At 39.5% G+C, this 13,532-nt stretch overlaps 1 protein-coding gene across 2 annotated transcripts in view; it reads left to right on the top strand.

The window, feature by feature from the left end:
- LDAH (lipid droplet associated hydrolase) overlaps positions 1 to 13,532 on the top strand; it is a 111,392-nt gene that overhangs the window by 25,085 nt on the left and 72,775 nt on the right. For both annotated transcript variants that reach the window (XM_036112762.2, XM_036112781.2), the window contains exon 4: positions 827 to 970. In XM_036112762.2, coding sequence (XP_035968655.1) covers positions 827 to 970 — 144 coding nt within the window. The remainder of the gene's footprint in view (positions 1 to 826; positions 971 to 13,532) is intronic.

Raw genomic sequence — 13,532 nt, 5'->3', positions numbered from 1 at the left:
CCCATGTCAAAAATACCTTCTGTATATACACAAGAAAAGTCTGTATGTATTAGTTGGTGGTCTTTTTCCCAAAAGGTGAAACTATACATCTGCTTATAATATAAGTACTTGTGATAAATGATGAGGAAACCTCAGTAAACTCAAAGTACTGTTTGTGAATGATTCTTACACTGATTTGTTTTCATGCAGCTTGCTAACTGAGCACAATAAAATCTTGAAGGGCTTTAGAGACAGGATTATAATGACTTTAAACTACTAGGATGATAATGGGAAGCCACTGAGAGGTGTTTAAATTAGGATACTGCTATGAGTTGAAGTTTGAAGGTATCTTTCTGGGCACCCTGCAGAATGGGCTCCCAGGGGACAAGAGTAGATAGAAGGCCCATGAGGAGGCTGCTGCAGGAAACTCAAAGTGGTAATACTAATGGAGAGACATGAGATGCATAAGATGTGAGATCTATTTTGGAAACAAAGTTGACAGGACTTATTAGTGAATTGGATGTGAAAAACAGGGAGAAACCAAGAGTGACTCCTGGTGTTAGGACTTGAGTATTGGGTTTAGGATTGGTGGTTCCATTTATTAAGCTGAGGAATAGGGAGGAAGAATTTATCTTGAAACCGTTGGGGAACGAAGCAGGAGCAGAAATTTTCTGAGTGATCATTCCCAGACTTACGGTATAAAGGATATTAAAATTGAAGTGTATGTATAAATGTTAGTAGATTTGTAGAAGAAAGTGTGAGGTCAAATAAATTGTTCTTTTCCACTCTGCATATCTTATGTGAGCTTATTGCTTTAGTTAACTAAGGTCTGTGTTTCTTTTCTTAGGTAATCCAGGTTTTTCTGCCTTTTATGTACCATTTGCAAAGGCTTTGTACTCCTCAATAAACCGACGCTTTCCAGTTTGGGTTATCAGTCATGCTGGACATGTTTTGGTCCCCAAAGGCAAGAAGGTTCTTAGAACCTCAGACGGTATGTCTTTATTAACATCTCCTTTCCTTTACAGCGAGTGGGTGTTCATGTGTCTCGAAAGTCTGCTAAGGTTAAGAGTTACACCATTGGAAACCTCTGCTTGTGGCATTGGGCCCATGCTGCCACGTTTTGGTAATTTTAGGATTTTTAAACTCCTTTTCATTTTCTGCAGGTAGTTTTCTCTAAAAATTTGAGTAGATCAAACAATTGTCTAAAATTGCCTTCTCTGTGGACCAACTAGTAATCAACTATATATTTATTGATCAAGCACTATATTTCCAGGGCTGTACTAAGAGGAATGGTGGAGGAAAAAATATCGTAAGCCATGGTCCTTACTCTAAAGAGGCTCCTACCCTAAATTTTGGAGAATGATTAAGTGATAAACTCTGGCCTGCTGATCATGTGGATATTTGGGAAATAAACAAAGGAAAGCACACGGTATGGGTTTGAAAAGACTTTGTGGAGTAGACGGGTTCCAACAGTTGAGTAGAATTTGGATCCGGGGGCTGTGGGGAGCGCAGAGGTGTAACAGGCAGAAGACGTAGCACAACAGGGAGAGAGATTCAATAGGTCTGCTAGTGCTGGGCAGGGCCAGACCTAGAGGAACCTTGGAGCTGGAGAGAGAGCCATGACTCCATTGGTAGACTCCTGGAGGCCTTTAAATGGAGGAAGTAGCACCAGGTAGCTGCAAATTACCTGCTCCTAACATATGAAAATTCAGCATTCTCACTCTTCTAAGAAAGAAAAATATAACTTCACTTCTCTGTAGGCATTCCATTTAAGGGCCATTTGTCCCAAGCATGACCCTTAGCTAATCTGAGGTGGGAGAGAAGTGGCTGTGGCTTTGGTTTGCTCCTGTTTCTGGTATGCCTCTCCTATGGTATGAGCATCTTACTGAGCATCTAATGATAGGGGAAACCGTGTGTGGGGAGGGAGGGAGAAAGGAGCAGGTGATGTACTAATCTGTACTCTCTGTACTAATCTGTTCAAATTTTCTGTAAATCTAAAACCATTCTTTAAAACAAAACCTGTAAAAAAAATACTGGAATTTAAAAATAATTTGGTATTTACATTTTGCTTTTTATCATTGCCATAACAGAAACTGTAGATTAGGTAGCTTGATTAATAGGAATTTATTTTCTCATAGTCTGGAGGCTACAGGCCCAACATTAGGGTTTCAGCATGGTTAGGTTTTGGGGAGAGCCCTCCTGGCTTGCAAGTGCCCTCTTTCTCTTTGTGTCCTCATATGACAGAGAAGGAGAGAAAATGATTTCATGTGCTCCAGGAAGCTCTCTGATATCTCTCCTTACAAGGCCACTAATCCCATCATGAGGGCCCCAACCTTATGGCCACCTTTAATCCTAATTAACTCCCAAAGGCCCTATCTCTCAATACCATCACATGGCGGTTAGGGCTTCAATATAAGAATTTTAAGGGACATGGCTGCCTGGGTGGCTCAATCGGTTTAAGTCTGCCTTCAGCTCAGGTCATGATCCCAGGCTCCTGGGATCAAGTCCCACGTCAGGCTCCCTGTTCAGTGGGGAGTCTGCTTCTCCCTCTCCCTCTGCTGCTGTATGCGCTCTCCCTCTGTCTCTGTCTCTCTCTCTCTCTGTGTCAAATAAATAAATAAAATCTTAAAAAAAAAGGAATTTTTTTTTTTTTTAGATTATTTATTTATTTGACAGAGACAAAGCGAGAGAGGGAACACAAGCAGGGGGAGCGGGAGAGGGAGAAACAGGCTTCCCGTGGAGCAGAGAGCCGGATGGCAGGGCTCGATCCCAGGACCTTGGGATCATGCCCTGAGCCGAAGGCAGACGCTTAATGACTGAGCCACCCAGGCGCCCCCCAAAAAAAGGAATTTTAAGGGACACAAACATTTAGTCTGTAACAATCCTGAGTAGGGATGCTATATACCAACATTCCAAATCTGATCACAAGTATAGGTCAGCACATACATATGAACGTTGCACCTGAATAATAGTAAACATACAAGTTACTTTTTGAAACATTTTTACTAAATATTTATTCAGGTTTAGTAGTTGCCTTTGGTCTATCCTCAGAAGTATTTCCTGACAGTTTATAGAAACTGGTCCTTTTTGAAGCTTTGACCCTATTGAGTAACAGAAGTTTCTAAGTGGAATTTCTTTGCACATTTATGAACATCTACAGGTATGCTAAGTTTATAAAAATTGCTTTATTTGAAGAAGTGGGTGACAGTTAAGAGGTGATTCATGTTTTTATCCACATCCTATTTATGGCTGTTAATTGGAGCATATGGTCAAGACACAATATAATTATTGCAGAATTTAGGAAACAAAATCACCATCATGCATACAGGGTAGATACTCTTCAGTTCTGTAGTTAGTAGGGAATTTGGTTGTCTGTTCTTTTTCCTTCTAAAGCCATAGCTCAAACTCTTTGTGTGTCACCTCACTGTGAACATCTCAGTGATTCTTTTTTTTTTTTTTTTTTGAGAGAAAGAGAGAGAGCTCCCAGAGCACAAGCAAGTTGGGGGGGCCGGGGGGGGAAGGAGGGCAGAAAGTGAGAGAGAATATTAAGCAGGCTGCATGCACTCCACGCACTGTGCTGATGCCCGCGGCTCAGTCTCACAACCCATGAGATCATGACCTGACCCAAAATCAAGAGTCGGACGCTTACCTGACGGAGCCACCAGGTGCCCCACAACTCCCCAGTTCTTGACCTCTGTCTTACTTCTCACATGTAGTAGTATAGATCAGCTTCCTGAAATCTTAGTTCTGGTTCCAGAATCCTGTGTTAACTTTAAATTGATAACGTCAGATACCAGCTCTTGAGGATGGAATTCAGTCTCCTTTTTTTTCCCCTAATTCCACTACATTTAGTCATTTCTGAGTACCTGCTGTGAATATGCCTCTTTGCTAGCACTTAGGGAAAAATACACCTGTACTTAAAACACATCTGTTGCACTTAATTGTTTATGGTTAGGTGATGTCACCGGCCAGACTTCCTGTGTCCTCCTCTTTAAGGCATCACATGTAAGATTACCCTCCTCAGGAAACCCTCTACTCACAGTTTCCACTGTCAGTGCTCAGGCCCTTGGTGAGCCTCTATGCTTCCATACTTCAACCACTCAGAGTTCTACTGCCACCTCCACTACCTTGTTTACTGCCCTAATTATCTTCCATTTAGAATTACAGATCTATAGATTCAGAGTGATCCCTGTGTGAATTCCCACCAAAATTCCAGTTGTGGCATTTTTCACAGAAATAGAAAAAAATCCCAAAACTCGTGTGGAATCATAAAAGTCACCGAATAGCCAATACAATCTTGAGAAAGAAAACAAAGCTGAAGGCACCACACTTCCTGATTTCAAACTATATTGCAAAGCTGATAATCAAAACGGTATAGCACTGGCATAAAAACAAACCAGTGGAAAGGAATAGAGAGCCCAGAAATAAACACACATGTATAGAGCCAATTAATCTTTGATGGGGGCTCCAAGAATACACAATGGAGAAAGAGATAGTATCTTCAATAAATGGTGTTAGGAAAACTGGATATCCACATGCAAGAGAATAAACAAATACACATAAAATTAATTCAAAATGGATTAAATACTTAAATTTAGGACTGGAAGTCATAAAACTTCTAGAAGAAAACATAGGGGAAAAGCTCCTTGACACTGGTCTTGACAGTGATTTCTTGAGTATGACACCAAAAGTACAGGTAACAAAAGCAGAAATAAATATTGGGACTGTGTTAAACTAAAAGCTTCTGCAGAGCAAAAGAAACAATCAACAAAACGAAAAGGCAACCTATGGAATAAGAGAAAATATTTGTAAACCATCTATCTGACCCAAAATGTATAAGGAACTCATATGCCTCGATAGCAAAAAAAACTAATAGTCTGATTTAAAAATGGGCAGGGGCGCCTGGGTGGCTCAGTTGTTAAGCGTCTGCCTTCGGCTCAGGTCATGATCCCAGGGTCCTGGGATCGAGCCCCGCATTGAGCCCCTGGGATCCTGCTCCACGGGAAGCCTGCTTCTCCCTCTCCCACTCCTCCTGCTTGTGTTCCCTCTCTCACTGTATCTCTTTCTGTCAAATAAATAAAATCTTTAAAAATAAATAAATAAATAAATAAATAAATAAAAATGGGCAAATTTTTCCAAAGAAAACATACCATTGGCCAGCAGGAACATGAAAAGATGCTCAACCTCACTAATCATTAGGGAAATGCAAATCAAAACCACAGTGAGACTCACTTCACTCCTGTTATGATGACTATTATCAAAAAGACAAAAAATAACACATATTGGCAAAGATGTGGAGAAAAGGGAACTCAGCACTGTTCGGACAACCATTACAGAAAACAATATGGGAGCTCCTCAAAAATTAAAAATAGAACTCCCATATGACCCAACAATCCCACTTCTGGATCTATATCTAAAGAAAATGAAATCAGTATCTCAGAGAGATATCTATATACCCATATTCATTGCAGTGTTATTCACAGTATGTGGATAATTCCAAGATATGGAAACAACTTGTGTCTGTTAATGGATGAATAGGTAAGGAAAATGTGGTATACACACACACACACACACACACACACACACACACACATACATACACAATGCAATATTATTCAGCCATGAAGAAAGAAGGAAATCCTGCCATTTTCAACAGCATGGATAAACCTGGAGGATATTATGCTAAGTGAAATAAGCCAGACACAGGAAGACAAATACTGTATGATCTCAGTTATATATGGAATCGAAGAAAAGTCGAACTCATAGAATCAGAGAGTTCTATGAGCAGTTGCCAGGATTTGAGGGATGGGGGAAGTGGGGAGATGTTGGTCAAAGGGTACAGACTTCCAGTTATAAGATGAATAAGTTCTGGGGATCTAATGTACAACATGATGATTTTAGTTAATAATACTATATTGTATAATTGAAATTTGCTAAGAGAGTATATCTTAATGGTCTCACCATCACAAAAAAAAAAAGAAAGAAGGTAGTTACTCTGTCCATCCCAAGCCCCCTGATGGCAGTGGCCTCAGTTAGGAGTGCCTGCTGTGCGTGCCCAGGACACATCACTGGTAGGGAGCTCCACAGACATTTCCTCCATGGGGGCCCTTATTTATGGCTGGGCTAGGTCTTGTGGTTCTTACTATGATTGCAGGATGCACTTCAGGAAGACACCCTGAGGGAACTTCGAGGAACAAGATTTATTACCTACAGTTTCTTGAGGGTACATGGCAGGGGGAGCAGACCTGGGGCCCTGCCTTTATTAGAGCCCGAGGGTGGGGTGCCTACAGTTTTGCAGGTTCACTCTTTACTGGCTAATGTAAGGCGTAAGAGCCAGAGTTAGGGCTTGGGAAGGAAGAAGTGGGTCACACAAGAAGTCAGTTACCTTAACTTACCCAAGGCTTTCTGAAAGGTACCTTCGTGGGTGGGGTGGCCTAGTTCCTTATCTGGTGGTTTTACTAGTAGTTGTGCCATACAGGTGGCAATATGCTCATTCCAGATGGTGTCTTTTGAAATGGAGGCCTCGTCAATCAAAAGCTTAACGCCGGGCACTTACACTACACTGTGTGAGATGATGGGTATGTTCATCTGATTGTGGTAATCATTTCACGGTGTATCCGTATATTAAATCATCACATAAAAACAATTATGTGGTACAACCTAAGTATATACAGTTTTTATTTGTCAATCCTACTTCAGTAAAGCGGAAAAATTATAGAAAGTGGAAGATGGGTACATGCGGATCTATTACATGTTCTCTCTACTTTTATGTATGTTTGAAAGTTTCCACTATTAAAAAAAAAAAACTTTAAAGAAAGAAAAAAAATTATAGAATCGTAGAGCTAAAAGTATCCACATCAAATCCTACCTTGAACCCTTATTTTTCAAGGAAGGAAAGTAAGGCCCAACAGGGCTAAATCACCTGCTCGTGAGTGGCAGAACCTTGACAAGAAGCCAGCACTTTGAATGTTTAGTTCAGTGTTCTAGTCCTGTTGGTGGGTCGTCTTAGGTGACTAATGCAAAGTGCTAATGAGACTCCGTTTTTAGGTTTAGTTACTCTATGAGCTAATTCTCAGATTGGCCCTTCCATGATCACCAGTTATACCTGGTCTGTGACCCTTTTCCTGCTGTGGTTCATAGGGGAACAGGGTAATGGGGTGTAGAAGAAACAGAACAACTCATGGCAAATACTTGTATAAATACTTCAAAGTGCCTTTTTTCATAGTATCTTTTTCTGTGTGAATGCACACGTGTGTGTGTGTGTGTGTGTGTGTGTGTGTGTTTATGAATGCAGTTCACTTGAGAGTCTTTAACACTTCGCTTGAAGACTAGGGTATACTTTGAAAGACAAGTAAATATTGATTACCTAGCAGTGAAAGGTTTTCAGAGCAGTAGTGAGGTGAAACTGAATATACTTTTGCTTCCTTGATTAAAAACGTGTATTTCAACAGCCATCATATTGAAACGTGACTGAAGGTGAACAGAATGTGTAGCAGATACTTGCTCTGCTATGAGATATCTTAAACAACTTTATTGTTCTGTGCCCAAAGAAAATTTTAGGTTCAATACCATAGTTTTTCCTTTGTCAGGAAATGTATATGTTCGCCTGGGAGTGTGTTTTTACTATCTTAGGTTGTGTTTGGAAAACAGAGGTGTTAGAATTCTTCTTAGAAAACAGACTTGAGGGACACCTGGGTGGCTCAGTAGGTTAAGCGTCTGCCTTCAGCTCATTTGGCTCAGGTCATGATCCCAGGGTCCTGGGATCGAGTCCCACATCGGGCTTCCTGCTCAGCTCGGAGCCTGTTTCTCCCTCTGCCTGCAGCTCCCCCTGCTTGTGCACGCTCTCTCTCTCTGACAAATAAAATCTTTAAAAAAAAAAAAGGAAAACAGACTTGAGGTGGCTTAGTCTGTTGGGTGTCTGACTCTTGATTTCAGCTCTGGTCATGATCACAGGGTTGTGAGATCGGGCCCAGTTGGGCTCCGTGCTGGGTGTGGAATTGGCTTCGGATTCTCTCTTTCCCTTTCCCTTTGCCCCTCCCCTGTGCATGTACGAATGGTCTCTCTCTCTTTCTTTCTTCTCTCTCAATAGATAGATAGATAGATAGAATCTTTTTGGAAAAAAGAGAAAAATGGAAAACAGACTTAATTAACATGCTAAACCTCCAAAAGCCTCCAGCCCTGCTGGTCTGTTATTGCTGGCCTGTCATCTTACCTCTGGCAAGAGATAAGCCCAAGACAGAAGGAGCTAGGAAGTAGTGAAAATAACCTCAGGATACTCAGTGAAGAATAATAAATCTTTCGTGTAATGTAGGTCATATGTCTAATTCCTACATTCTTAACCTGGGTGAGAAGCTATGTACTGAATTACTTAATGAGAGCAACGTTCAACTCCATTATCACAGTAAGCCCTTACGTGAAGACAAAATCAAGCATTTGAACACGAAGAGCAACTTTGAAAGTTGCAAATAGATTCAAAGGGTAACCATAGATCAGGGCTTCTCAAATTTTGGCAGGCATCAGAATCACCTGGAGGATTCATTAAAACACAGATGAGTGGGTGTCACCTCAAGTTGTTGATTCAGTAGATGTGGGGTGGGACCTGAGAATTTGCATCTTTAACAAGTTCTCGGAGTAATGTTGATGCTGTTAGTCCTAGGACCCTATTTTCAGAACCACTACCGTAGATCTTGAGGAAAACCAGTTGAAATTATCTGTTTTGTCTCTGAATTTCTGGGAAATGTCTTTAGTTCTCATTTTAAATTGACATCTTATTATTTATAACTTTGAGTATGCTTATTGCTTAGACTGCTTGTGTACTGTTGAGTTAATAACTTAGTAATTGGAGCCTGGTTCCTTTGCTACCTAATGAAAACAGTGCCATCTAGAGGCATTAGCCCAAAGGGCCACCAGAGGGCCAAAGGAAGCTGCGGTTTTCTAGACAGGGTGAATGGGCAGCTCATCATCATCAAGGATTTATTGACAACCTACTAGGTTATTACGTTGGTACCACAGTGTCTACAAAGAAATAGACATTCCAGTCTCTGCCTTTTAGGTTAATGACTTTCCATCTGTGTTCTGAGGAGCCCAAAAGTTCTATGAAGGGCAGGCGGGGCTCTGGGCCCCACCATCACCCCCATTCAGCCAGACAGTTCTGCTTTCATCTGTTTTACATATTGAAGGTTATGTTTGCAAATGCATGCTATGGTAGATTGCTTTGGATCAGCAGAACAGATAGATTATTCATCATCCAAGATTATTGCTCTAAAGTACAGGTTTTCTGACATGCAAAATATGGTGTGAAAAATATGTAATCATTGAGAGAGAGGACATAAGCTATAACCACCCATCAAATGTTGAAAGTATGTTTTGCTTCATATTAGCACATGTTAAAATTATGAACAGTTGGAAATAATATTCTAGTTGCACCACATTATCACAATCATAAATTGAGTGTAATTGGGAGAACAGATGTTCACCAATGTCAGGAGGGGGTGATTCAAGACAAAAAAAAAGTGTGAAAAGAAAATGTGAGGAATTAGAAGTATAAACTCTTTCTGGCTTTGATTTACTATAGAGTCAGCTTACTTGACGGCAGATTCATTATCAACTATTTTAAGTCATTTGTTCAAAAAGTGTAACATAAAAGCTAGAAATCACAGTGGTTTCGTTTCAGCTGATAAAACACTACCTAAAAAAGTTACACAATCTTTCAACTAATGATGAATTTGGGTCATGCTTATCCAGGGAAACAATAAACCACTCCCATTCCAGTATTCAAACAGAAGGAAAGAGAGAAAAACAGTCGGGTGTTGTCTCTTGCCAGGACCATGATTGGCAGAGGAACATGGAGGCAGAATGGAATGGCTAGAAGAGCCCAAGGCAGGGACAGTCTGTCAGTCAGTCTCGGGGGCTCACAGTCACTGAAAGTAAACGAGTCTGTGAGTAGGTGGGAAGAAACAGAAAAAAAACAAAGGGCGGAGCCAGAGAAGAAGTTAGGAACCCAGCACATTGTTAGAGGCTCAGGGAAGCCGAAGTGGGAAGCGCAGCAGGATCGAGGAGAGCAGTCGTGCAGTTAGTTAGTGGCCCGCTGCCTGGCCGGCCCACCGCCCCATCTTCGGGGGCCTTAGCATCTTCTCAGTGCTCCCGACAGTGGAGCCCAGACTCCGTGGTGGTGGCCGGTGTCCTCCTCCATCTAGTAGCAGCCTTCCTTTCTAGCCTCGTTTGCTCCACCTCCCTATCAACCACAAACAGCCACAGAATTCATCACTGTCCAGAATTACACCTCACACTTTTGTCTTTGGCTTTTGTTATTTGCTAAGTCAATAAACATTATGTTCTCCTCGCTAAATTAATCTCAGTCTCTCTCTTTTTCTCTCTCATTTCCCGTATTTTTCCCACTGAAATCTGTAGCAGAGCACTGGGTTTTGTCATGTGGAAAGGATCATTTAATGACCCTGGTTTTTAACCATCTATTTGGAGAATAATAATAAAAAATTATTTTTGTAAGGTATGTTTGGGGTTTACAAAGTTTTGTTTGCTTGATAGCAGTTTTAAATAGGATGCCTACCTACCATAAGCTAACCACAACCTGTGTTGCATGCCTTAAAAGCTAACACACTTGCACCAATGTTTAGATGCAAGGAGCTTGCAGAAATACTTAGGGGGCCAGGGACAGTGGAGGCCTAAATTATGAGAGTATGCTTTCACATCAGCTTAGTAAAGTCAGGGTACAGTCATGAAAGGAAGGCCTTTGGATCAGTGAATTAAATAAGCATAAAGAATTAGGGACAGTTCTCATCTACTATCACTACTATTCCATTGAGAGTAGTGGAGAAGCAAATGGTAAGTTCCCCTATAAAACTGATATAAGGTAGGTAGGATCATCATGTCAAAGCATTCTAAAGTAAAATTTTTTCTTTTATTTTGAGAAAAAAAAATTTTAAATATAGAAAAGTACAAACAATAGTGTAACAGTCCAAGATTCTGTTACTCGATTTTCTCTTCATAGTTAACACTTGGCCATAATTGCCATATTTGCCGTAATTGCTTTAATATTTTCTGTTAATAAATAAAACAGTACAGAAAAAGTTCCATTTTTAAATTTATTTTTATTATTATTTTTTTTAGAGATGGGGGAAGGAGCAGAGGGAGAGAGAGAATCTTAAGCAGGCTCCACGCCCAGCAAGGAGCCCGACATGGGGCTTGATCCCACAACCCTGAGATCATGACCTGAGCTGAAATCAAGAGTTGGGCGCTTAACCTACTGAGCCACCCGGGTGCCCTGATAAAATTCCATTTCTTAGATCCCATCTCCAGTTTTACTGTCACAAATTTAAATTTCATGTCTCTTTTTATATTTTTGGTGACATTTATGTAATGATGAACAACATATGATACTGTTTTGTGTTTTTAAAGCTTTACCTAAAGAGTAAACCATATATAGATAGCTAGATAGATAGATAGATATCTTCCTCAAAGCATTCTTTAAAATATGAAGTGCTATTTTTAGCCTTTTAATCTCCACATGTAGGTTGTTTAATTAAATTATTAAGATACAGCTTTGGAGTAATGATGGGGGCAGGATGGAAGAGTTCACTAGTTGAGAAATTCTGGTATGAGATTTGGAGAGTTACTGTGTGCAGACTCAGTCCTAGCAGAAGGCTCATGTAGCACTAATCTCCCAATTTTGTTAGTTGTGGTCACAGGTGACTTGTAAATAAATCTGCTTATGTGTTATGCGTTTATATTCAGTATGTACCTAGACATACATATATGTGTATGTATTATTAAATTTAGGCCATATGATTGCATTCAAGTATGTAAAGTTACATATTTATAGTAGTGTGCATTAGTAAGGAATATTTTCTAGATATTTATCTTGATTTATTTGGAGAAGGTCCCAGTAGTTTTCATGAATCCAAAGGGGCATTACCTTTCAATTGTGATGCAGTAAAAATTTGTTCTTTTCTCAAGGAAATGCTTGAGATATACTTATTTCAGTGTTTTATAATTGTGTTTTTATCTATTTGTTTGCTCTTATTAGATTGTGAACTCCTTGAAGATAAGGGGAGCACATTGTATTTATATCTGTATTTTCAAAGTCACCTTCGGCCATTTAGTCACTGTTTTCTGTCAGAGTAGTCAATTTAGTTGATGTAAAATAGAACAAAATAATAGTTATCAGATACCTGTGTCCTGAAGCTGTAAAGGGATGCATAATATTTTGATCCAAAATTGACAAAATTTTAATAACTGGATCAATCAATTTGTACAACAGATGAAAAATAAATGTGAAGTACTAATATTACTTAATTCTTCTATGAACTATGTAGGAACAGATTATATGTACCTTTTGAAATAAACTCCAGAATCAATAAATGAGCTACAAAGTAAATTCCATAGAAATGGGTCTAAGAAATAGGGTCAGGTTCTTTTTTTCTTTCTTTTTTTTTTTTTTTTTTGAGAGAGAGAGTACAAGCAGGGGGAGCTACAGAGGGAGAGGGAGAAACAGACCCCCCGCTGAGCAGGGAACCCGATGCAGGGCTCGATCCCGGAACCCCAGGATCATGACCTGAGCTGCAGGCAGACACTTAACTGACTGAGCCACCCAGTGCCCCAAATAGGATCAGGTTCTAAAAGGGAATTGTCAGTATCATATTTAAGACCATATCTTGATAAAGTTTATGTTCCAAACATACTTAGTTGTTGTAACTTGGAATACATTTTTCTACAGGAAGAATGGCTTAAGTAATTTCCATATCATTCTTCTGATCTTGGTACAATTGCATGTAATTTTTTTTACTGTATTTTATGGAAAGTTAATGATTTCTAGTATTTTTTTCAGAGTATATTAAAATAATAATAGGCGTGAAAATATATAAAGAAGTATATAGTCCTTTAACCTTTAGTTTTTGCTAGTAAAATAATGTCCAGATAGCACATTTAATATTTGCTGTCATTATTATTTCTAGAAAGTGTTTTCTTCTCCTCTAACCTCATTACTACGGCAGATGCTAGTAAGTAATGTCTTTATCTTGGAAAGCTACTGAGCAGTTCCCAGAGGTAAAACCAGATTTACTTCTGAAATACTCATTTGATTAATCTTTTGAATTATAATGTTCATTAAAGTTCATCTGAAATACAATCTTTTAGAACCTTATTTCTGGTGTCAGTGAAGTTTTAAAATGTTTACTGCATTTAGCTCATTTTCTTTCTTTTTGCACTATCTAAGTAAATGTTCTTGGTATATATTCGAGGGAGGACTTAAATGACAGGAATTGAAATGATAGCAGTCGTAACTCATTTCTCTCACAATTTAGGCCAGACGCTTGTGCTATGTGCTTTAAAAGTATTATGCTTACACTCTTAGGAGCCTAGAATTATTATCTCTGTTATAGATAAGAGGACACTGAAGATTTGCCCTAGCCACCAAGTTAATAAGGTGCTCAGCTGGGATTTAGACCCAGATTTATCTTGTCTCCAGCACCCATGATGTTACTACACCATGTTGTCCCAATGAAATGAAGATTTTTACATTTTCAAACCATTATGTA

The sequence above is a fragment of the Halichoerus grypus genome, chromosome 10 (assembly GCF_964656455.1).
Source record: "Halichoerus grypus chromosome 10, mHalGry1.hap1.1, whole genome shotgun sequence".
Lineage (NCBI taxonomy): Eukaryota > Metazoa > Chordata > Mammalia > Carnivora > Phocidae > Halichoerus > Halichoerus grypus.
Note: the sequence above shows the minus strand (reverse complement) of the source record. Positions and strands in the feature narration are given on the sequence as shown.